The sequence below is a fragment of the Meriones unguiculatus genome, chromosome 12 (genome assembly GCF_030254825.1).
Source record: "Meriones unguiculatus strain TT.TT164.6M chromosome 12, Bangor_MerUng_6.1, whole genome shotgun sequence".
Lineage (NCBI taxonomy): Eukaryota > Metazoa > Chordata > Mammalia > Rodentia > Muridae > Meriones > Meriones unguiculatus.
The window spans coordinates 28928030-28951623 of record NC_083360.1 but is presented as its reverse complement, the minus strand read 5'-3'; the positions used below and the strand labels follow the sequence as shown (position 1 = coordinate 28951623).

General features: G+C 53.8%; 1 protein-coding gene across 1 annotated transcript; it reads right to left on the bottom strand.

Annotated features, from left to right (window-relative positions):
* Positions 1 to 973: 973 nt before the first annotated feature.
* Positions 974 to 22097, bottom strand: Cpz (carboxypeptidase Z). The gene is made up of 11 exons (XM_021654918.2): positions 21931 to 22097; positions 18055 to 18087; positions 15889 to 16263; positions 13447 to 13659; positions 11094 to 11290; positions 10430 to 10591; positions 9745 to 9903; positions 6947 to 7082; positions 5439 to 5578; positions 2532 to 2631; positions 974 to 1438 (listed from the first exon to the last, which is right to left on the bottom strand). The coding sequence occupies exons 1-11, from the start codon at positions 22025 to 22027 to the stop codon at positions 1092 to 1094; spliced, it is 1959 nt and encodes a 652-aa protein (XP_021510593.2). The 5' UTR covers positions 22028 to 22097; the 3' UTR covers positions 974 to 1091.
* Positions 22098 to 23594: the final 1497 nt, after the last annotated feature.

The window sequence follows — 23594 nt, the reverse complement described above, 5'->3', positions numbered from 1 at the left end:
GTGACCATCAGTTATGTGAGGAGATGCAAACCTGGCAAAACTCTCCACCAACACTCCAGGTCATTCTCGGAAGCTCACACACCTGGCTTGGCAGCTGTGGGCTGCCGTGCTGGCATGATGTTCTCATGGCTCTAGACCCCACCATATATCCACAGCCAGCAGAGAGAACATGTAGGCTGTGGCTTTGAAAAACTTTGTCAGTCAGGGTCCAAGTTACAAAGAGGCCACAGAACAAGTCAGAACTAGTGGCAGTCGTGTTGTCATGACCCCAAACGACACAAGAAAAAGAGAGACACCTTTAAGCCAAGCAGAGAGAAAACTCTTCCAGGACTAGGCTATGATGAAGTTCTGTCGTTAAAAACCCCAATCCGGCTCTGATATGCAGTGCACTGGAGAGCGCACCTTCTTTGCTAGCATTCCCGTGGGACTACAGGACTCCCAGTCCAGTAAATCCAGGGACTGGCATATCCTCTTACAGTATGACAGATGATCAAGAAAGGGCACCTATGGGGAGCATGGGTCCGTGGAAGGTCCCTGGACCTGAGCTGGTGGCAACATTAAAATGAAGGAAGGGCCAAGGAAGACGGGGCCCCAGGATCAGACCCCATGGAGCATGTGAGCCCCCAGAGGCAGATTTCAGGCAAGCTGCAGGGATCCCAGTGCTAATCAACCCTTCTGCCTTCGAGGTCTTGATCCTGCCTTGGAGTCACCTCTGTGTCCCCCCACTCTTCCCATCCAGGGGACTCCTGGCCACTCAACCTGCAGCAGCAGGATCCAGAGCCCAGCCTTCCAGGATTCATGATCCTTGAAAGGCCAGCAATCCCGTGGACATGCCCAGACAGCTCTGGTCCTGTCACCTGCAAGGAGAGCAGCACTTGGGGTCTTTTCACTAGGACCAGTCTGAGCTGCCCACAGTAGGCAAGGACCCAATGACCCCCACCTACTGCCTCTCTGCACAGAGCCTTTCATCACAGTGGGTGAACACGCTTTAATAAGCTGCAGAGGCTGTGTGTCATGTCTGTGGCTGGGCGACTCTGGACAGAAGCCCAGGCCATGGAGATGGACATCAAGGCAGCGCCTGGAGAGGGGTGCTAGTACTTGAGCAGCCAGCGCGGCTTGTAGGGGGTCAGTGATGTGAAGTACGACCACCACCATGGCTTGCTCCCAGTAGCTGGCTGCCTACGCGCCCTGGGGGGCTCGAAATCCAGAGGAGCAGGCTCTCCATGTGGATCCTGGGACCTCGGTAAAGCTCTTGAAGGTCCAGGAAGGAAGTTCTTGGGTCCTGTCCCCAGAGGCTGGAGGATGAAGTCCACACGACCAGCCCTCCTCATGCGCAAGGGAATGGTGACTCTCTTCATAACCTTGGAGTAGCCAGGGGCCTGAGCAATGACAATGTGGGAGCCCGGGGGAAGGAGTCTCCAATAGTCACCATCGGGGGCTTTGAAAAGAATAGACACAATCCTCAGAGGGCTTCCACCCCAAGCTGAGGCAGAAGCATGATAGCTGGGCTGAGGAGGTTGCATGTCAGATGGAGGTAAGCAGGCATTAGAAAGGGGTGGGAGGGGCGTTTGCCTCCCCCTAGAATGCCCTTCACCTGTCTGTTAAACCTCCTCTTCCAGGCAGGCTTCACCCTGTCCCCAGGCATTTAATTTGCAAGTCTACCCTCCGCCAGACAACAATACTGCCAAGGCCCATGTTATAGGAGTCTATTTTTAAATTGTTTTTGAGATTTTTTTTTCTTTTATTCTGTGCGGATGAGCCTTTTGCCCGCATCTCTGTGCTTGCACCACACGCACACTAAGAGGACATTGAATTCTATCTAACTGGGATTACGGATAGCTATGAATCGCCATATATGCTGGGAACTTACCCGGGGTCTCTGCAAGAGCCAGCTCTCCAGCACCGTAGACTATTGGGGGGGGGTGTCTGGTTTTGGTTTTGGTTTTGGTTTTTTAACTATGATTTTTAACCAGCCGAGAAAGGCCTGAGGACGGCCAGAGCCAATGTGAGACAAAACAAGCTTTTCAGAGTGTTGTGGGCTCAGTGTGGATTGTGCGGGGGGGGGCACAATCCACATGCTCATGTGTTTGAACAGCTGGTCCCTCATTAGTGCTGCCATTTTGGAAGGTTGTGGTAGCTTCTACTGCCATGCTTTCTCCACCAACGTGGGCTATGAGACAAAATGACCCCTTGCTTAGGTGGCCAGGTATTTGTCACAGCAGCAAGCGAAATAACTAAGTGTCCTGGACACACACGGTGGTCCCAGGGTAAACTGTAGGATCTGCCTGAACAGGATCCTGGAGGAAGGTCACCGCCACCTCTAAGAAGGCAGTGTAATTCTGGGAACCCAGCAGCCACGGCAGAGCCATTTCTTCCCAGGCAAACCCAGCAGGAGACACAGCACAGGGCGGACAGGGTCCTCACACGGCGCCATCCTCCCTCACCAAGCTGGCCGAGAATGGATGGAGAACCCGGTGGAAGGGGAAGCCTGCGCTGGCCTCGCCCACACGTGGGTGAAGGCTGTTGCTCACCTGTGGTGATGTCGTGGCGGATGCCTTTCACTAGAATCCGTGCGTTTTTGACTGGCTTTCCGTACTTGTCCATCACCACACCCTTGATGCCTCGGTGGACCTGGAGGCACAGAGAGAAGGTCCAGAGGTGATGCCTGTCTCCAGTGTCACCTTCACCAGTACCCCACCAGGTACCTCTGAGTTGGGTTCTGCTTGAATAATTGAGTAAGTCACTCTCTGGCCTTGTTTCTATTTGGGGTATCTCTGGCAATCTGTCTAGAACACTCTGGTCAGTTTTCTGACTGACACTGAAGCTCTGCCTAACGGTTTACTTTTCTTCCTGACCTCAGAAACTGAGGACAACCTTCAGTGTCTACCCTTAGGCATGTGAGCTCCTAGGCTAGGCATCCATGGTTCCCTCTGAGCAGAAGTTCTAGAAGGAAGCCTGGTGAGGACACAGACCAGACTCTCAGACTATGAGTCTGTCTTTGCACCAGATACCTAGCAGACATCTTCAGAGTGAAACCCATGATGGACAGCCACGGAGCTGGACCCACTTAGCCCTACTGTGAACTGGTCCTGCCAATTCCCAGCCACACCTCGTGTCTTCTGTACACAACGGCTCCTGCCCCAGCGCTTCCTGACTCCAGCAAACCATTTGCTTCTTTATTCTCAAGCTTCCTTAGCTACAGAACAGGTCTAAGTGGGGCCAAAGCTGCCAACAACATCTAGGGCTCACAGTGCCTCTGAGATCAGCAAAGGCAGGAACTCAATCGTCCCTGGAGTCCACATGGCTCAGAATCAACGGCTCTTGGCAGTTGCCGCACTCCCTCCTGACCCTCAGTGGCACTGAGAGAGGAAGAACATCAAGGGTTGAATGTTTGGGAGAGAAGGGCATGTAGAATGTGGGGCAAGCACAGGATGGGCATGCAACTCTCATGACATAAACAAGGGGCAGCTGGCTGGCCCTGGATGGGTGGCCACCGCCTGGATGCTCCTGAGCATGGATTGCTGTTCTGTGGCACTGAAACCAGAAACAATATCCCGCGGAGCAAGAGGAGGGGTTTGAAATGCAAAGCTGTTGGTTGTGGAAAACTGACGGTGAAGCTCCTGCCTTGCTCCTCCTCATCCACAGAATGGCACTGAATCCTACATGTGGCACCAGCTCAGCTGACATGGCTAAAGCTGCCCCTTGGGTCAGTACTCATTGCTAGCCTGCACTCCCACACACATGTATCCCCCTAGACCTCCCCCTCCACCTTTATCCTCTTAGAACGTTCTGGCCATCCGCACCAACTGGCTCCTGCCCCTACTTGTAGGCATGATCACTCCTCAGCCTCCAGGGTATCATTCCTGCTGACCCCATAGCCCAGCTTCTCTCTCCCTGCTGAGCTTTACTGAGCTGCCCCTCAAGGGAACAGGGCCTGCCCATTGGAGCCCCTCCCTCCATTTGGCTAGTCACCCATCTGCACTTCAACTGGGGTCCTCTCCTGCCACCCTGGGGCCTGGAGCTGTGCGGCAGGAAGAACCGGTTCTGCTCTTCCACCCCCACCCCTGGGCCTGCTCAGGATCACTATGAAAGTGACCTCAATTGGCCATGACAGACCTGATCCTTATCAGGACCCGTGCCCGCTTTCCTGGGGTCATCTGTCTAGAAGTAAGCCAAGTGCTGCCTGACTGGCCACCACTCTTCTTGCCATTAAATCTTCATACATTGAGACTTCACCTACAATATCCGCGGAGTGATCCCAGCCCCTCAAAGGCCCCTTCTAACTCATTTTCCCCAGTTGACCACCAAATGGCCTGGGCACCTAGCTCTGCCCCCAAGGAGAAGACTCACCCTGCCTAAATTCTGTGCTACCCGGGACTATGTTCTTCCCACTGGTGCTGCTCTAGCAAGGCTCGGCCTGTTCTTTTCTGGTGGGAGGTTCCTAATCCCTCTAGAAAGAGAAGGAGCCAAAGACAGGACTTGAGGACACAAAGTGTAGACCAGGCAGCTGCCATGCCCCATTGCACAGTCACTTCTTTTTCTCTGTTTCCCCCTCTGTCATGTGGCCCTGTGATCCTTCTCTCAAGCCCCATCACCTAGGGGTGGGGCTGCCTAGAACAGGGTCGTCTAAGGCTGGGCCCAATTTAGGGGTAAGGACCAACTGTGAAGCACTGTTATCTCCCTATAGTCCTCTGGGCCTCATCAGGATTTTATAGCACTCATGTGAGCTGTGCTGTGTAAAGCATTTGGCTCAGGTACCTACTTCCCCTGCCCCAGAAGACCCTAGCTTAAGGATCCAGCGGGGGTTTCTGAGAATGTATTTTCACCCACCCCCGTCACTGTCTGCCCACCTGTGTCCAGATGACTTCGACGCAGATAGGCAGTTACTCCCAGGCAGTCTACCTTCCCGCCTCGGGCCTCTGGCATGTGAACAAGTTGTATCCCAGAACGATCACGTCTGAGGCCCTCCCACACATAATGTCCCCTTTAGTCCTGCTGCCACAGTGCACTGCAGTCATGGCGAGCAACCCTGTAGATCTCAAGTGCCCCGCCGAGTCCCCTACTGAAGCCCCTCTGCTCAGAGACTACCCTCTTCCTGCCTGGTTTCTCTTCTCTCGGGATTCAGCTTGATTCACCTGCTGCCCCTTGGTCGCTGGTCAGACTCCATCCCAGACCGCCAGGCCCCTTGCTCCCTTTAACAATCATGCTTTGCCAGGTACGAGATTTTTACTCAAGGGGCATTTTCCTGGCATTTCCCCAGGGTGTGTGGGAGGGAGAGTGGTTGGGAGGCCCCATTCCTTAATGAATGGTCAGGGGTGTCACAAATAGACGCTTCCACAGAGCACCACACAGAGGCAGACTAAGGGTGGAGCTGAACCCCGTGGTGGGGGAAGAGGGTCTATGACGGCCACGGGGAGCTTCCTGTGGGCGGGACTCACCATCTCCAGGAAGTTCAGCAGGGGCTCCTTGTTGTGTTGCCACAGGCCGTAGAGCGCTTCCTCCGGTGGGAACTTCACACAGCCCAGCTCCACCGTGATCTCAAAGCAGTTGGTGTGTAGGTAGTTGAAGTCAGACATACCTGTGGGGTGAGAAGCTGGGTGTCAAGGGCAGAGAGCCTGGAGCAGGGCCAAGACTCCGGGACCAGCGCTGCTTTGTGCATAGAGGTGACTTACCCTGCCACAGTTCTCCCACGCACAGCCCCGAGGACAGGAGCAGAAGGCCTTGGCAAAGCCACAGAGGGAAACTCTGATTCCAGACAGGTTGGTAGCAGAGTCCATGGGATTAGAAGCTTGTTCTCCCAGAGAAGCCAGCCGGGGTACCACATGAGCCTCTGTGCCCCAGCTAGTGGGGCTGTAGCCCCAGAGTCTGGCAATGACCACAGCTTCCAGCTGCCCACAGTTCCGACAGCAGCCCAGGGAGACCTGATTCATTTCCGTTTCCCAGGAGAGTGAGTCAGGGGGACTAGAATGTCCTCTCCCTGCCCTCTGCTAAGGACTTTGGATTTCTGAGCCCTGCTGTTGCAGCGATCACAGCCCACGGTCCTCATGGCTGCCACTGTCCATCCGTGGGCCCATCTGCCCCACGGCCCTGCCAGCTGCTGGAAGGGAGCCCGCTGGCCTCTCCAGTTCAGCCCTTATAGGACTTCTGCAAGCCTCAACCATAGGACCTTATCTAGAAAACCAATCAAGTCTGGGAGGAAGAGAAGCTCTCATGCCCCAGAAGACGATGGTGGGTGCCAGGCCCTGGAAGCATGAAAGGGCCAAATAGTAGCTTTGAAATGCATGAGAAAGGTCGATCTCGGTCACATGAGTAAAACTGGTGGAAGACAGAGTTGCAAGGTGAGCCCCAGCCTTGCTAACCCAGGCCTCGTGGATCTGTCTCTTGCCCTCATCTGCGGAATGGTCCACGTGGGAAATATGCTGGGGTACAGCAGGAATCAGACGGAGGGAGCATGCCTGTGCATACGGGCACTCCAGGGCATGCAGAGCATCTGTGCCCCACAATGCACTTGTGGTGCCTTCACCCAGCACCCAGCACCCAGCAGGCAGTAAGGACTCAGAGGCCTGGTGAACGCTGACTTTGGGAAAACTTTCAAGTACGAGCATCCCCAAGATCTTACACGGTAAACATGTCCCAACCATTAGAACCTTTCACACAGAACCAAATAAATCCTCCTGACATGTTCTCCCTGACATGTCAGCTTCTCTGGGACTCTGCCACTGCACCTAGCAAGCCTGTCCAGTCCCAGCAAGGGCTCGCTCACAAGCGGGATCACCGAATGAGTGATTATAAAATAAACCTAGCAGTGGCTTCCAAAGTCACAGGACCGACTCACGCCAGTCCCGCCTCTCCAGGAAGACGGTGACTAAAATTCAAGCCAGACTCCGCCTGGAGTGCCAGGGCTCTGCTGAGGGATGCCCCGCCCACCCGCCTGCTCAGGCCGCACCTCCAGTGAAGCTGTACCAGTCTGCCCCGTTGATGATGCTCCCCCGCTTCAGGAAGTTGCCCCCACACCTGTTCTCCGACCTGTCCATCATCATGGGGTGGACATCAGCATAGGCTCTTGCCAACAGCTTGAACATCTGGAGATGAAGATGGAGAAGGAAGATGAGGGCTCTGCAGCCTTCCACCATCTATCTAAATTTGGGCTTGGCTCTGGGGTTAGGCTCAGTACCTGGACTGTCTGACCCTCTCCCACTCTTCTTTCTCATCCTTGCCTTGGGACCATCATCCCATGTTCCTCCATGGTCCTGCGGGTGGAGCCTGGAAGGAGGCTGTAGCCATCTTCTCCAAAATCCTGGGCACATGAGCCTCAGGCCTGGCTTGGAGCAAGAGTGTACAGAGGAGTGGCCTGCCTGCAGGCCTTGTGACACAAAGTGGCCAGAGCCAGGTGTGGTAGCATACACCTTTAATTCCAGAAACTGGGAGGCAGAGGCAGGCAGAACTCTGAGTTCAAGGCTAGCCTGATATATAGAGTAAATTCAAGAAAGCCAGGGTTACACAGAGAAACTGTGTTTCAAAAAACCAAAAAGAAAAAAAGAAGGAAGGAAGGAAGAAGCAAAGAAAGGAAAAAACGAAGAAAGATGGTTGCACAGCAGAGGCAGGCAGATCTTTGTGAGTTTGAGGACAGCTCAGCATACAGAGCGAGTTACAGGACAGCCAGGGCTACACAGAGAAAACCTGCCTTGAAAAACAGAAGGAAAAGAAAGAAAGAAAGAAAGAAAGAAAGAAAGAAAGAAAGAAAGAAAGAAAGAAAGAAAGAAAGGAAGGAAGGAAGGAAGGAAGGAAGGAAGGAAGGAAGGAAGGAAGGAAGAAAGAAGCCAGGTGCTGGGCTGCAGAGGCCCAGGAATGCAGGTCACTGAGCACAGCAACCCACCCTCTCAGCAGCTGCTTCTGTGCTGACTGCTAAGGCTGTGGCAAGTAGGAAGGGCTGAGAGATAAGAGCACGGCTTCCAAACTGGCTCTCTCTGGCAGGAGGAACACTGGCAAAGGCGTCCCTTGGGACACCCAGCCAGCTCCTTTCCTCACACACTCTCCCCACCTCTCCTGAAACTGTGGTTTCCACAGCGCCTGCCACTGGCTGCCGGCTGCAGTTATTGATTGAGGATTGATGCCTGGGGAGCAGGCTCATTTCTTCTGACTCTAGCGGGACCCATTGAGGTGAACCTCCCCGCTAAGGACATCCCCAGGCACAGAGGCTGAGAGGCTGGCCTGACATAGATGAGCTCCTGCTGCTCAGGGTGCACCTGCCCACTCAGGGGGTGTGCTTGCTCTGTGACAGGCCAAGATCTGAGACCCCACATTGAATGAGTGTGCAAATGAATGAGTGAGTGAATAAATGAATAAGTAAGTGAGTGAAGGATTGGGTGAGTGAATGAATGAATAAGTAAGTGAGTGACTGAATGAAGGATTGGGTGAGTGTAAGAGTGAGTGGATGAGTGAGCTGAAGAGCAGATGCAGGGCTGTGAAGCCAGAAGATACAGCTGTTGCTGGCACAGCCCTTGCAGCTTACAAATATGAGGGCACTGAGCCTCATCTGGCTGCAAAGAGGTCTCTCCCAGCCTGTGCCTGAAGCCTCCTTCCATACTTGGGGGTCTCCACCTCACCCTGGCCCTGTGCTCCACTAGGAGAAGCCAGGACCTAAGGGAAGCCCTCTCTAAGCCTAGGCCAGGCTGGGGTTCCTCCCCTGACACATGTGAACACGGGCACATACGTATGCTCCCAATAGCATGCAAACACAAATGTGAGTGAAAATTCATCCGTGTTCACACATGTCTATATACACTATGCCTTAACCTCTGGGACTCTTCATAGAGGCTGGCTGTCCTCTCATTGCTTGTTTTTTTTTTAATTTGTCTCCCTCCACAGACAGAGCAGGAATGAGCAGTCCCCTCTGTCATTGTGACTCAGGAACAGAAGGTGCCATGTAAAGCAGTTTAATGTACAAGTGTCCAGCAGAGGTTGGGGATAGCTGTGCCCCGGCCAGGTTGCTCAGAAGCAAGGGAGCCTGGTATCTGGACCTTGTCTATCCCGGATGGTCCCTCTCTCCATGTCCCTTCCCCTAAGCTTGTCTCAAAAACTGCTCTTGAGGGCAGACCAGGCTTTCTGCACCCATGTGACTCCCCAGGGGGCCTGGCTAAAGACCAAGGCTAGCTCAGACCTGCACAGGCCCCACCCGGGACAGGAGCTTGCAGCTTCCAACAATACAAGAGAGAATAAGGGACTAGTCCAGGCCTGGGGACATCAAGAACCGTTGAGCCTTGCCCTTCCTCTGCCAGCCTTCTCATCCATGCAAGGGAAGGAGCAGCTTCCTGTCTCCTTGCAAACAAACATAGGGCTGGGTGGGCACAGCAAGGTGGCTTTTAGGGCAAAAGTGCCTGAGAAATCAGGGACCTTACCCAGGGACCCCTGTGAGCAGCAGCAGGACCCTAACCCCTGCACCTAAAGCTGGGGACCAGGGAAGAGAATGCCGCTTAGAGCCCACAGGGCACCATGCATGTGGTAGCACTGCCCCCTGCTGGTGAGGTCTGGAACAACATGAGACACATCAGGGAGAGGGCAGAGCGCCTTCCTGAGGTTGGGGACACTGAAAAGGAAGCCTGCTCTCTGCTTGACAGGAAGGTGGGGGCAGCAAGCAAAGGGGCTCCTGAGGGTTCAACAACACCTATGGTCTCACAAGCTAGAACAGAAGCGACTGTGCTAGCAGAACACTTGCTCAGCCTCATTACCGTGTTCATCTCTCACCTTCTCATCTGGCGTGGGAGAAAACATCTTTTCCTCATGGGGGTGCTTGGAGAAGTCAAAGGGGTAGGACACCACCAGGTCGCCCCCGTGTAGGCTGGCTGAGAGGACGAAGGGAACGGCCTGTATCCACTTCATGATGGCCTTGGTCTCAGGGGCCACCTGCCGGGGAGGAAGGACTGCTGTCAGGATTCCGAAACGTCCATGATCTTCCCCCCCCAGACTCAACAGAACTCCTGTCCAGCCGCTACAGTTCCCTGCAGTCACCACAGAGTTCGTGATGGTCTTTCAGCCTGGAGTTTACTCTGTCCCTCCTGGTCAGGTCACCTCTCCAGGCAGCTGAGGAGAACCCTACTCCTGCAGCTCCTGACCGCCCATTTCCTGCACTGAGGCCCCACTAACCTTAGAAGTGGTTCTGACCTTAAACAGCTTATACTAGCTACAAAGGAGAGCTCCTGTCAAGCTCAGCTCACTCTTGAGGGAGAACTCAGGGATTCTGGGAAAGTGTCCGGGCCAGGATGCAGACCCATCTCATCTCCGCTGGAGACTGGGGTTGTCAATACTCTGTTCCCGGCCCAGCAAGGCACCAGCCTACCTTACAGACCAAATACTGAGGCTTACAGGGGTCAGTGCCCCAGGGAGGGACACCTGGTGGCCCTGGCTCAGGGAGTGGCCACACAGCTCCTACCTTACCCCACCAGTAGTACTGTGAGATGGGGAGATGGTCTGTGCGCACACCACGAGTGGAGGCCAGCCGGTAGTACTCCGAGGTGAGGTCAGGGAAGTTGCGGTTCAGATCCAGGTTCTGTGCGTTCTGCCTCCCACTGGTCCAGCCGTTATAGCCAGCACCCTGAACACAAGGGCTCAGCTAAGGATTGGCATCTCCCCCCACATCTTCCGCTCCACAGGCTTCAGCCAGACTGAGTTTCGAGCGGGACTATGGCTCCTGTGGCTTCATGTGATGAGTGCAGGGTGAATCACCTTTGCCCTCCCTCCCATCCCCCACACTTCCACACAGGCACCCAGTAGCAGTCCATGCCACTGGCCCCTTGCCTCTCTTGGCTCTTGCCCACGTCCCACTGTTCCTCCCTGTGAGATTTCCTCACCCCTCACCAGCACACTTTCTCCCTGAAACTCTTTTCTTTATCTTGAATGACTGACAAGTACTCTGCCATTGAACTACATCCTCAGCCCTGATCACCCATCAAGTAGAATGTCGCAGCACCGCTGCTTGCTCAGCCCTGGTCACCTCAGAGAGGTGATTGCAAACAGACCCCCAACAATGATGAGTGAAGTGAAAGGTTAAGGGTGTTGGAGGAAGCAGCCCATCTCCAGGCAGTGGGAGCTCCCACCTCTGCAGCGGCCACCTCATAGCCATCAGGGTTCATGGACGGCAGCAGGTGGATGCGGGTGGTGTTCAGCAGGCGCTGGATGCGGGGATTGCCTAGCAGGTACTCAGAACACAGGTACTGGGCCAGGTAGATGAGCATCTCCCGTCCTGCTACTTCGTTGCCATGGATGTTGCCAATGAGCTTCACCTCGGGCTCCACTGCGGGGAGAAAGTGTGACATGGGGTGTGGTCTCACAGACTGGGTTCAGCAAGGGTCCACTGGGTGTGCTGGGATCGATTCCTACTTGTTTGGACTCAGGAGTCTCTGGGCATAATGATGTATCTGGACACTGACTTCTTGAACTCATTTCATATGTTTAGCCACAATTGTTAGCGTAAGTAAAGGATGCTATCATGATAGATGATGCCATTGATTTGTGTGACTTCTATTGACATCCACTGTCCGTGTTTGTGCAACAAGTCAAGCACATCAGTGCTCAATCGGTAAAAGAGCTGGTCCTGGGACGGAGGATGAAGAGATGCACGAATGAACAGATGAGTAAATGGATACATAGACAAGTGGATGGGATGGATGGGATGGATGGATGGATGGATGGATGGATGGATGGATGGATGGATGGATGGATGGACTGATGGATGAACAAATGAAAACACACATAAATGGATAAATGAATGGGTGGTTGGATAGAAAAACAAATAAGTGAATGGACGGATGGATAGATGAACAGATGGATGGATGGATGGATGCATGGATGGATAGATGGATAGATAGATAGGCAAATGAATAAAACAATGAATGATGGCTAGAGGAAATGGTAGGTGTGGTGGATGTACAGATGGGTAAGTGGGTGAAAGGGTGGGTGATGGCTGTGTAGAGTAGGCCTGGCAGCCTTCTCCAGTGTGGTTGTGGGAAAGTCACCCCTCCTTGTTGAAGCTTACAATCTCCTACCCAACTGTTTCACCCAGCAGCCATCAGCTGTTGGTATAAATGTCCACACCCTTCAAACTCCACAACAGAGGTTATAAATGATAAGGGAATATCTCTGCAGGAGTGGAGTTAGGTTTGGTTTTGGTGGCCAGATGTGATCTGATGACCTCTGACCCCATGAGAGACAGGGCTTATGCTGTCCACACTGCCCAGACTGACAAGGTGAAAGCTGGGTGGGGGTGGACAGCCCAGCAGAGTCTGTGCCCACAGATACAGAGACTGCTGGGACTGGATGAAAGGATGGGACTCATTGATACCAGCATGCCTACAGGACAACTGGGCTGGAGGATGGAACCAAGGGAGGACTCAGATTTAGTGATGCTGTCAGTGCTGGGAGTAGGACCCTTTAGAGGCAACATGGCCACTTCACAGTTTAGAAGATTCTAGAGCTCCAGATACAGTCAGCATAGTGCCTCTTCTCCAGCTCAGAACCACTGGTAATTACCGTAACAAAGTTCCATTCCTAATTTGCACCACAGCAAGGAAGTCCCAAAGGACCTGAGACATCTAGCATTTTCCACAGCTCAGAAAAGGCGTCCACACCCAGTGTCACCAGACCTTGGTCTGGAAATGGAAAACCCACTGTGTCCACACACTAGGTTAGCAAAATATGCTCCACAGGAGAAAAAAAAATGTGCTTCATGGAAGGAAAGCAACCAGGACCCAGACCTGCACAGACCCAGGACTCAAGACTGCAGGGCAGCAGTGGTGGCGACAGCGACATATTTCACACTAAGGGTCTAAGGACCGAAGCTCTGGCACTGGCCACTGGCCCTGCCAGACCCAGGGTCCTCTCCAGGACCTTCCCTAGACCCTCCAGCCTCCAGCCTCTCAGGAACCTTGCACTCACCCTGAAGACAGAGTCTCCACACTGTCACCTGTTTAGGTGGCCTATTTCCTTGCTATTTCTCAGTCTCCTCAGACCAGTGTCTGTTTGGATGAGACCAACTCATTTCCATGGTCCCAAACTTTTTTTTGTTTTATTTTATTTTGTTTTGTTTTTTGTTTGTTTGTTTGTTTTGAAAAATCTCTTTTAAACAAATGTTTTTGAGACAAGGTCTGTATGTAGTCCTGGCTGTCCTGGAACTCACTCTGTAGACAAGGCTGGCCTGGAATTCACAGAGATCCTCATGCCTCTGCCTCCCAAGTGCAGGGATTAAAAGCATGTGCCACCGTGCCTGGCTTGCAGATATTCTTTTGAACACCGTCCTTGTGCTCTGTGGTCCCTTACAATCAGGTCCAGGTGGCCACGGGTAGGTAAGTGGATGGAGACACTAGATGGTCGCTCCCAGCTTGTCCACCCCAAGGCTAAGCGCATCCTGTTCCTGGGGGCAGAATCACACACGGGCCTCCCAGGGTCACTCACTCAGCTCGTGCTGGCCTGGGCGGCTTGAGAACTCGATGACAACCAGATCCTTGCCTTCGAAGCTGCGCCCGATGCTGTACGTCCTGGCCACCTGGGAACAGCGGGTCGCTGTCCTCTTCAGCACCCGGACCATCTGAGCGTAGGAGTGATGGGCGAAGCGAATGAAGGTGGGCGGCAGGCCTGAGGGCAGGGCCTCCTCAGCATCCAGCTCTCCTGGCGAAGGAGGCGGAACTGGGTCTGAGGTGTGCACCATAAGTGAGTAACTCGTGGCTCACCAGCCTGTCCCAGCATCCTCACCTCCAACCCCACTGCACTGCTACACAACTGGGGAGTGGAGATGACCCATAGGCATCCTGGATGGCATTGACAGTGACAGTACCCAGGAAATGCATATGGAACATGACTCTACTCACAGGGTGTAAGTGACCACAGGATGTGAGTGCCTGCCTGGGAGCATTCCAATGTGAAAAGCAATCTCAAGAGAAGGTGCATTTAGGAATCCTCGACTGCAGAAATCGCTGAGAGGCTGCCATCTGCCTCTAAGTCTTGGTTGTCTGTCTGTCATAATGGGGGCCCTGACAAACACAGCTCTGCATCCCTCTCTCCTTACTGGTGCCATGGCCTACGCTGTGTCAACACACCCATGAGCCAGTGCCATGGCCTATGTTGTGTCATGCTCACGAGCCAGGCAGCGTGGTTCAGAGTGGTTTCCCACAGTCTGCCGTGTGCTAGGATTGCTCCCAAATACTTCTGCAACAGGGAGAATGCCCACCAGGAAGGGGGGGCTGGGACACCTGTCACCACCACCCCATCTTCCCGTTCCTCTCCAGAGCAGAAGCCCAGTGGCTAGCAGCCCTGGAGACCCTCCCCTGGACAGCTTCAGAAACTTGAGGCAGGTCCCTGCAGGCCACCGGGTCCACAAAGAGTTAATGCCATTCTCCGAGTGTCCCATTTGCAGTTTTCTTTGTGCTCAAAATGACTTCTGAGGAGAAAGAGCAGGTGAAAGTAGCAATTTGGTGGTTTAAAAAAAATGCCCAAAATAACTCCTGGGCTCTCTTGGGACAACAGGGTCAGCCGGAGTGGGCTGACAGCCTTTTAGCTCACCAGCCTTGCTTACCGCCTCCATGCCTGAGCCCATTGTGGGCACAGCTCCTGATGACCAGCGTAGCGATTCCACCACCCACTGCATGTACTTGAGCCCAACCGCCTTCTCCAGGGGAGTACCAGGCTCCAGGACTAGGCTCAGCGTGTTGCATCTCCTGGCAGCCACTCCCACACCCTTAGCTAGGTCTGCACCCTCCCCAAAGCCTCTGTGTCTCAGTACACAGTAGGCACTCAATAAATAAAGATGCACACACCAGTCATTCACCAATGGCCGGCCAGGGTGACTTCAGTAGATGTACCTGTTCTGTCTGTTTCCCTGGGCCTCCATTTCCCAACTGCAGCAGAAGACTAAGGGCTTTCAAAGTAAGGCCACAGGATGCCAGGGCCCAACCAGGCCAGCCGCTGCCCTTCGCCGGCCGACACATGGGCCACATGGGACTCTTAAGCTCACGACAGTGAAATGAGATTAAAGCATGGCTAGTGACTCCTGTCTTGGACAGGACAGAAGGACTTGAGTCTGTCCCACAGGCAGCTCCATGGGCTGGGTTTGCATGGTGGGTGTGTGCAGATTCCCAGGGGACCCTCTTTCTTACCCCTGTGCACATAGCAGACTCAGGAAAGGTGCATGTGGGAACAGACAGGGCTGTGTTCAACTAACGCACTATGCCAAGCCGCCCTCCGGGACCTCCACACACCTCCTGAGGTGAGCGGCTCACCTTCATTCAGCACAGCCCACGCCTCCGCCACAGGTTGGCCCTGGAGAAAACCAAGCCCTCCCCGGGGCAGCCTGCATCACGCCTCCTGCTGTCCCAAAGAGTCTGCCTGAAGGGTGACTCCGACTCACATAGCCTGTGTCATCCTTCAGACTCAGCTTTGGCCAGCAGGTCTGAGATGTTTCCTGCCCAGCCCAGTGGCACAGACAATGCGATGCGGTTTCCTGAAGAAAGCTGTGGCTGGGCGCTTTGTCTACTATGCCCAGGCCCCTACTTGTTTGCTGGGCAAAGGCCTCTCCATGAGGAGGTTCCTTCACAGGCTTGGCTGGGCACTTGCCCCTTTTGATAAGCCGCCCTTCACCCCCAGTCTTCCCTCCGAGCCCATAGAGGTGGGAGCCTTTGAGATAGAGTTCCATATGAGATAACCCTTCATAGGACCCTACTGGTGCCCTTCTACAGAGAGCAAGGTCAGCACGAGGATGTGACTTCTCTCTGTTGCCTGCGCCGTCCCAGACCAATTGATCTGTTTGTCACACAGCACTAGCATACCCCTGACACCTGCCTGCCCACACAATCACCCCCAGAGCTAATGTGCAGTCTAAAGCACCCCAAAGTTTTGCCTTACCCCGGAGCTGTTCCAGAGGGTCGTAGCAGCCTTCCTCCTCTGGCGTGAAGTATTGGGCACAATCTAGGAAGTAGGGCCAGGCCATGTCGATGGCATCAAAGGCCGGCTGGCAGGCTTCTTGCAGGCCCTCGCAGACATGGCGGCAGGGCCTTTGAGTGTGGCCTCCCTCACATCGGGGGACCAGCACGGAGCACCCTAGCAGACGCAGGTCAGGGTTGCACTGACCCTCCAGGAGGAAGTGCAGCACGCCCAGCAGCATGTACTCAGGGCTGGCCTCCACAGCCTCCCGTGACCGGTGCTCCAGAGGTGTGGGGAAAGACGTGTAGTTATAGGCTGCGTCGGCGCATGTCCTGAGGTGCAGGTCCACACACGTGGCTGGAGAAGGAGAGTCAGCGGGTCACATAATGAACCATGCCCAAGTAGATACCACCTAGGACAAGGACCTGAAATGATGGTGCAACCAAGTCCGTGGGGAGAGACAAGAACAGGGCTACTGTGGAGGAAGCAGGGTCTATGGGAGACACAGCGAGGGGCTCTGAACTGATTGCATCCAGACATCTACCAGCAAATGGGCCAGGATGGCAAAGACACCAGCAGAATGGCGGCAGGCAGCCTGCCCTGCCTGGGGATACATGATGAGGCCGGGAGATTGGCAGAAGCAGGATTAAGCCTCAAGACAGCCCCAAAGGAGATAGGTCCATGGGAACACATCCCATGTGGAATATCCCATCCTCCAGAGACAAGGGTAAATCCCCCAGAAATGCCCCTGGCAGGCCTGACTCTGATTCTCCTCCTGATACAAGGACATTATAAGTACAGGCTAAGGGAGGCTGGCTCCTCTGATATTAGACTCTTTGTGCTGGACCAGCACGGATGGCTCCAACTGCCCTTCCTCCTGCAGCCACCACTTGCCAAGCAGGGCCTTCTAAACCTGTCCAGTGCAGATGGGAGCCCAGGAAGCTGCTGGGCACGAAGGTGGACCCCTCCTGCCAGTCTCTCTCTCTCTCTCTCTCTCTCTCTCTCTCTCTCTCTCTCTCTCTCTCTCTCTCCCACCTGTCACCTGCTCCTTCACCCCCATCAAAGACGTCATGTGACGCAGACCTAAGAACTTGCCACTTTCTCCCGTGTCACTGTGTGGAAGGACACAGCTGTCTGTGCTCAGCTTTCTGCTCAGGGCACTTCAGATATGTTGGGTTTTGTCTTATTTTCTGGCCTTTGAGGTTTTTAAAACCTCATTTATTTATAGGTGGTTCACACCACAGCGCAAGCATGGAAGTCAGAGAACAACTTGCAGAAGTCAGTTCTTTCCTTCTGCCGCATGGACCCCAGGGATTTAATTCAGATCCAGTCAGTCTTGGCAGCAGGCACCTCTGTCCACTGCTGAGCCATCTTGCCAGACAGCTTCTTGGTTTTCTAAGATAGCCCTCACTCTGTAGCCCAGACAGGCCTAGAACTTCTATGTAGCCCAAGTTGGCTCCAAGCTCATGATAATCCCCCTGCCTTAGCCTCCTAAAGGCTGAGGTGAAAGGCATGAGCCACCATGCTCAGCTACAGTTCTGGTTGTTCTGTGGGGGAAGTGCTCCCTGGTTTTGTAAATCTCCACATAGAACACACCAGAAGTGCACCATTGGCAGGAGAGAGGTTTGCCTGTTCCAGAGAAACAGCTGTGTCCTCACCCCTGTCCTGAAAGTTTTGGATCACAGCTCTCAAGTCACTAAGCAAGGTGCTCTACCCCTCCTCATTTCAGAAAGGATGAGACCAGGACCTAGGCAGGGTGGAAAAGAATGTGGCCAAGTTTAGAAGCCCATCTGGGCCTGCAGAAGCAGAAGCCAAAGATGGCCTCTGTGGTGGGGCCTGGATCATAAACTCAGCCTGTGCTTAACACATAGGTGGCCCTGGGCTCCATTCTTAGCATAACACCTCCCTGCAATGAAAGTAAAAGAATCTTCTAGCAAGAGACAAACACAGGGCTGGCCTTAGAGGGGCCCCTAGCATTGCCCCCTAGGCAGGCAGGACAGGCTGCCCTCTTGTTTAGTCTAACTGCGCTGGCTCTGCTGAGCCTGCCCTGCTACCCGTATCGGAAGCCAGCATCTCTGCTTTGACAGCATGTGAGTCAGGGGATTTTGAAGTTCCTACAAAGCAAAGCAGGGGTGGGTTGGTACCTACCATTGTGGGTAGAGGCCAGCCCCTGACATTTACCTGGGAAGAGAGACAACCCGAGTTAATATCTCCCCCTTCACAGCCTTTGCTGAGTACTCACCAGGGACCAGCCCTGTCCCATCCTCTGTCACCTGCATCCCACTGGTCTGCACTGCTGACCTCCGAGCTCAAAGCATCGGGGGCACCCGTCTCTCAGGTCAGGAACCAGAGTCTGACAAACCACAGGTCTTGCTTAAGAAAGTGGGTGTGCTGGCATTGGTCTGGCCCAGCCCAGAACTAAATTGGAGGTCTCTGTGGCCACATCCCCATGGGCAGCCTTGCATCAGCTCCCACAGTGTCCTGACCCATCAACCTCAAACTGTGCTCATGATTCCCCAACCACCATGCTCAGACTGAACACTATCCAAAGAGCCATCCAAGCAGATTCCCCAATCCCAAGAACACTGAAAGAATATGGGGTCTCAGTGATGTGTGAGTTTTAGAACCCCCTTCCAGAAAAAAAAAAACAACTCAGCACACAAAACTATCCTCCCAATGGTGGGGTCTCAGGGGCCTCCTGAGAGCCAGGTCTCATGGACTCCATAGAAAGATCCAGGAGGGGCCATAACACCCACTTGAAAACCAGCAGCTATTTTCAGCCACATGTCTGTTGGGCATCCTGTGCACAATGAAAAGGTGTCAAGGAGGAAAATTACATCAGATTTAAACTGGACTGGCCCTGGGGTAGAGTCAGGAAGGACTCTGATGGCTTGTGCCGGGAAGGGCCAGAATTGTGGTAGAATGACCATGACCAAAAGAGGAGTCTCTCAGGAGCAGGCGTGAATGCATGGTAAGAGAGATAAACCCCGCTAGCATAGGGGCCATTTCAAGTGTCTGTACTCTGTCCTGTTCAGATGGAACCTGGCAGTGACCAAGGAGCCTGGCAGAGGTACAGCACCCTTAGACTTCTTTCAAGATCTACAGTCATGCAGCAGGTGAATACAAGAGTGAACCACCTGTGCCCACCACCTATAGAGAAGGCATCCAAGGGCTCAGCCTCACTCTGGTTACTAGAACCCACTGTGCCCAGTGTACTTACTGTGAACCAGGCTGCCTCGGTTCTGATCCTATGCCCAGGCTCTCCTGAGACAGGCAGCATTGGAATCTCCATACCTCGGCCCGGAACTCACAGGGTAGCTCAGGTTTTTACTATCTTTGAGTTAGGGGTTGAATTTGGTGGTTTGAGACAAGGTCTCATGTAGCCCAGGTGGCTTTGTACCCTCCATGTAGCTGTAGATGATCTTGAACTCCCGACCGACCCTCCCACCTTCCTCACACATGCTGAGATTACAGGAGTGCACATTGTTGGGAAAACCTGTTGCATGCTGGGATTACAGGAGTGTACACCATGCCTGATTTCTACCCTCTCAACCGATGGGAAGAGACTCACCCAGACTCTTTATGGTGTGGATCTGGTATGGATCCAAGCCGCACCAAGACATACTCTCCTCCTCACGCTAATCATGCTGTAGAGAACCTTGACCATGAGCCAGTGCAGTAGGGAACAGAAAAGGGGCCCAGCCTCCAGTCTACATGGCTCTGGGTTCACCCAATCACACAGTGAAAGCCTGGATGTGGCTTTCTTTACTGTTGTTCTGTTTTTGGTTTTTTGTTTTAATTCAGGGCTTATAATAATCACCTTTAAGGTATATTATGAAAGACCTAGAAGATGACCCATGTTTAGTATCTAACAATAATCCAGCCCAAGGACAACATTCCACAGTTAATAATATCTGTCGTATTATTAATAATCGCTGTTTCTGCTTCAGGCCAAACTAACACAATGGGTGAAGTCTTGTGAATGTCCTTAGAAGGTAGCACCACTGGGAAGGACCACAGCTCTCACCCTGATATAAAAGACTACAGGTGCCCATCCCTAAAATCAACCCACTACAGTACAAGCAGGCAAAGGGGTGTGTGTAAGAAATAAGCTGAGCAAGCCATGGGAGCAATCCAGTAAGCAGCACTCCTCCGTGGCCTCTGCATCAGCTCCTGCCTCCAGCTTCCTGCTTGAGTTTCTGTCTCTTCAGGAGGGACAAGCCAAATAAGCCCCACGTTGCTCTTGGTCGTGGTGTGTATCACATCAATATAAAGCAAACTAGAACATACTCCAGTCATAACTTTATGTCAATGAGGAAATATTTAATATTTCAGATAAGTGAATTAAATTTTTTATTGTTTAAAATCGGTCTCATCTGTTTCTCTTTCCTTCTTAGCAATCCACATGCCTATATCAACCACAAGGTGGTAGCATTTCTTCAAGGCAGGGACAGAAGCTGCCCTCTGTCCCACCTTCCCTCTGCAACTGCCGGTCAAGCTCTTGGCTAGAGCCCCTCTAACAGAGAAGTCAGAATGTCCTGAGATAGAGCAGGACATCTGCCCCCAGTCACACAATAGAATAAAAGAGTCAGGCTGTGAACCCAAACTCAGGCTTAAGGAAGAACCAGAATTCTTCATCAATGAAAAGACCGGGGAGAGAGATGTATGCCAGGCATGCCCCAAGCCCTAGTCCATGGGAATGGGGTGAGGTGGGGGAGGGGGAGTGGAGTTGTGACCACCTTTAGATGTGAATCCTGGGCCGAAGATGCCAGGCTGACCCAGAAGTTTCCATGGTCCGAAAGCCCACTAACCGTCCATGCATGTTCCTATGGAGGGAGCCTGGACCCAAAGAAGGTATTCCCTCCTTCAAGAAATATTTCTGATGTGTTGTGATGGTGCTCAGTCCAGCCAGGGACAGAGCTCACCTATGCATCCTTCCCCAGTGAGGAAGTTAGTGTCTGTGAAGCTAACTGGTCTAGGAGGCAGTGCTCCTGGCTCTGGGCAAAAGCTTCCTGTGGTGGGGTCCCAGAGAAGCTTTGGATTCTATGTGTTTTCTGGGGTGCCGGGAGCTCAGAGAAAGGCCCTCCCAAGTTTTAGCAGTGCTAGGCAGGCATGCATTGCGCACAGCTCCACACATGCTCCCACACATACACACTTGCCCAACTGGCCTGCACTGGCCATTCTGCAGCAAGATGAATCAAGATCCAGGAGAGGCCGGGGGACCGGGGAGAAAATCCCAGGCTGAGGGCAAAGAAAAGGGGCATTGTGTTCCCAACATCTACCTGGCTAGAGCAGGCAGGCGCTCGGGTGACCACAAAGCCTAGTTCTTGAAATTCTCCATCTGATACGATGGGCTCTGAAGACCCTGGGAGCGCCATCTAGACTCAGGTGATTAACAAATAAAGACACCAAGAAGGCGAACTAGATATACCCCCACCCAAATAAAAGGGAGACGGGAGCCCGGCTTCTGGAAGAGACAGTGGCACCAGAGTGGAGTCCAGGACTCCAGACCCATCCGCAGGACCTTTAATTGAGGTCAGCGGGTGTCCCTGGTCCCTCCCTTCTCCCTGCCCTATCACTGCACCCTTTTCTCGGCCACTTCCAGAGACAAGTTATCCACATTGCAGCCAGGAGTTTCGAAGAAAGGGTCAAGAGCCTCCTGTGGCCAGCACCTCTCCATTCCTGGAAGATCCAGGGACTCAGACTGCCTTGTCAGGCAGTCCCCGCACCTGCTCGCTCTGACCCACTGGTGGACACCCCACCCCTCCAGGCCAGGTGCCTGCTCTGGACTGGCTGATGCGGTGCCCCTCCCAGCTCTGTTGTCTCCCTGGGGTCTGTAGCTCAGCTGCCGAGAAAATCCAGTGCCCCAGCAAAAGCTCTCAATACTGACTAAGGGTCACAAGGTGGTACCCTAGGGACAGTCTACCCAGGCGGTAGTTCTGCTACCCACAGGGAGAGAAAGGATCCCAGGTGGATGAAGGGAGGGGTGTTTAAATCTACCCGGGGAAGTAGCTGGGACCCTACCGGAGGGATCGGGACCAGGTGAGCAGCTGAGGTGCGCGGCAGAGGCCAGCGTGGCTAGCGCGCTCAGCGCGGCCAGGAGCAGCGGCGTTGGAGGCATGGTGGGCACGGATGCGCGGAAGGGTGCAGTGATGTGGCACTCGGGGCGCGCGAGTGGCGCTGCTGGGCCGGGCGACGGGGCGGGGGAGGGGGGAGTGGCGGGGAGGGGAGCCGGAGCAGGAGTCGGGTTACAACCCGCAGGGCCAGACACTGGAGAAGGGATGCGGAGGAGGAGGAAAGGCAGATAAAAGCCAACCTGCCTCCTACCCCTCCTAGAGTCCCGCCTCCTCCAGAAAGCGATTTGCCCTCTTGTGGGAGGCTCTGGGGAACTGATCATCGAATCTCTGCTGATTTGGCCTAAAAACCTTGATTTGTGGGCGGATGGAGACAGCACCATAAGTGGAGATGGGTCTTGGCCCAGAGCTGACCCCAGCTGGAAGTGAGCCAGCCCTTGGTCAGAGCTGGCCAAATGAGGCCAGGCCTCTCAAACTAGTCTTAAGTGTGGCTTCTTTCCCAGGGAAGCTGCCGGAGGTGCAAATGCACGGTAGGACCATGGCACCCCCTGCCGGGATGCTGGCACTGTTCTCATCCACTGTGTTGGGCTGTGTTCCAGATAACTTCCGTCACTTGCAGGGCCCAGTAGGAACCTAGCTCACAGGATCCTCCTGAAGGATTGTGCATCTACCCCTAGAAGGTAACCTAAGGCAATGTCATGAGGTGGGGAGGCAGCCCACTGATGACCAAACTCTAGGTTATATCTGGAGGAATGGGAGCATCCTTCCTAATACACCTAGCCCTCCGACCCCATCTCTCACGCCACCTCTACCCCTCCACCCTTGCCTTCCCTACTTGCAGCTTTCCAGGGCTGTCAGCACCCAAGTAAGAAAAGATGGCCTGGAGCCCTGTGTGCTCTCCTTCTGGGCCGAACCGCTTGGTGCAGGACAGACCCTGACACAGCTGTATAGCTGTATGCATATCTGCCTGCCAGTCTACTCACTGCCCCTTTGCCAGCCCCACAGCCCAACAGCTGCAGTCCAGTCGGTGTACACCTGTCACAAGCTTGGGGACAGCAAGCTGGAGTATTTGGCCCAGATGACTTTTAGGAGGCATATGCCTTCATGGGCATCATTTATCAACTGTCTTGGATAGCTGGAGGCTGTGGACAAGCCAGTTAACCTTTTGTGAGAGGTACAGTCTCTTCGAAGCAGGCAGGCCATGCCCAGGGAGCACAGGCCACTTCCACAGCTTTTTAAGTCAGAGCTCTGAAGGCAGCAGGGGACCGCCAACCTGGGCTCGGTCTTTCCCTTCCAATGGCACTGGGGTGTGCCCACCAGCCTTCTGAGCTCCAATCTCTCACCTTCCCTCTGGATGCTCCCCACTCAGCAACTCATCTCTGAGTCTGGCTGGAAGCTTGTGCAGGCTGAAGGTTGTGGGAACTGTGAGTCTGCCGCTGTCCCTTCTGTCAGCAAGCTTGACTCTCGTGCACACAAAGCATGCAGCTACAGGAGCCGGTTGTGCAGCCCTCAGCAGGGGCTTGTTCTCCGTCCTCAGCAGTGCATAGAAACCCACACAGATCAGAGTCCACAGCCCTTCAGACTTGAAGAAAGAGGCTCCAGCTACCGTCTTCA

Bases quoted from the DNA above. Each gene is read 5' to 3' on its own strand.
- Cpz (XM_021654918.2), bottom strand. From the start codon at position 22,027: ATGCCTCCAACGCCGCTGCTCCTGGCCGCGCTGAGCGCGCTAGCCACG. The intron at 13,660-15,888 runs GTAAGGCAAAAC...CTCCTTCGCCAG, and splicing joins CCCTCTGGAACAGCTCCGGG to GAGAGCTGGATGCTGAGGAG. The intron at 2,632-5,438 runs GTGAGTCCCGCC...CTGTGCCTCCAG, and splicing joins TGCTGAACTTCCTGGAGATG to GTCCACCGAGGCATCAAGGG.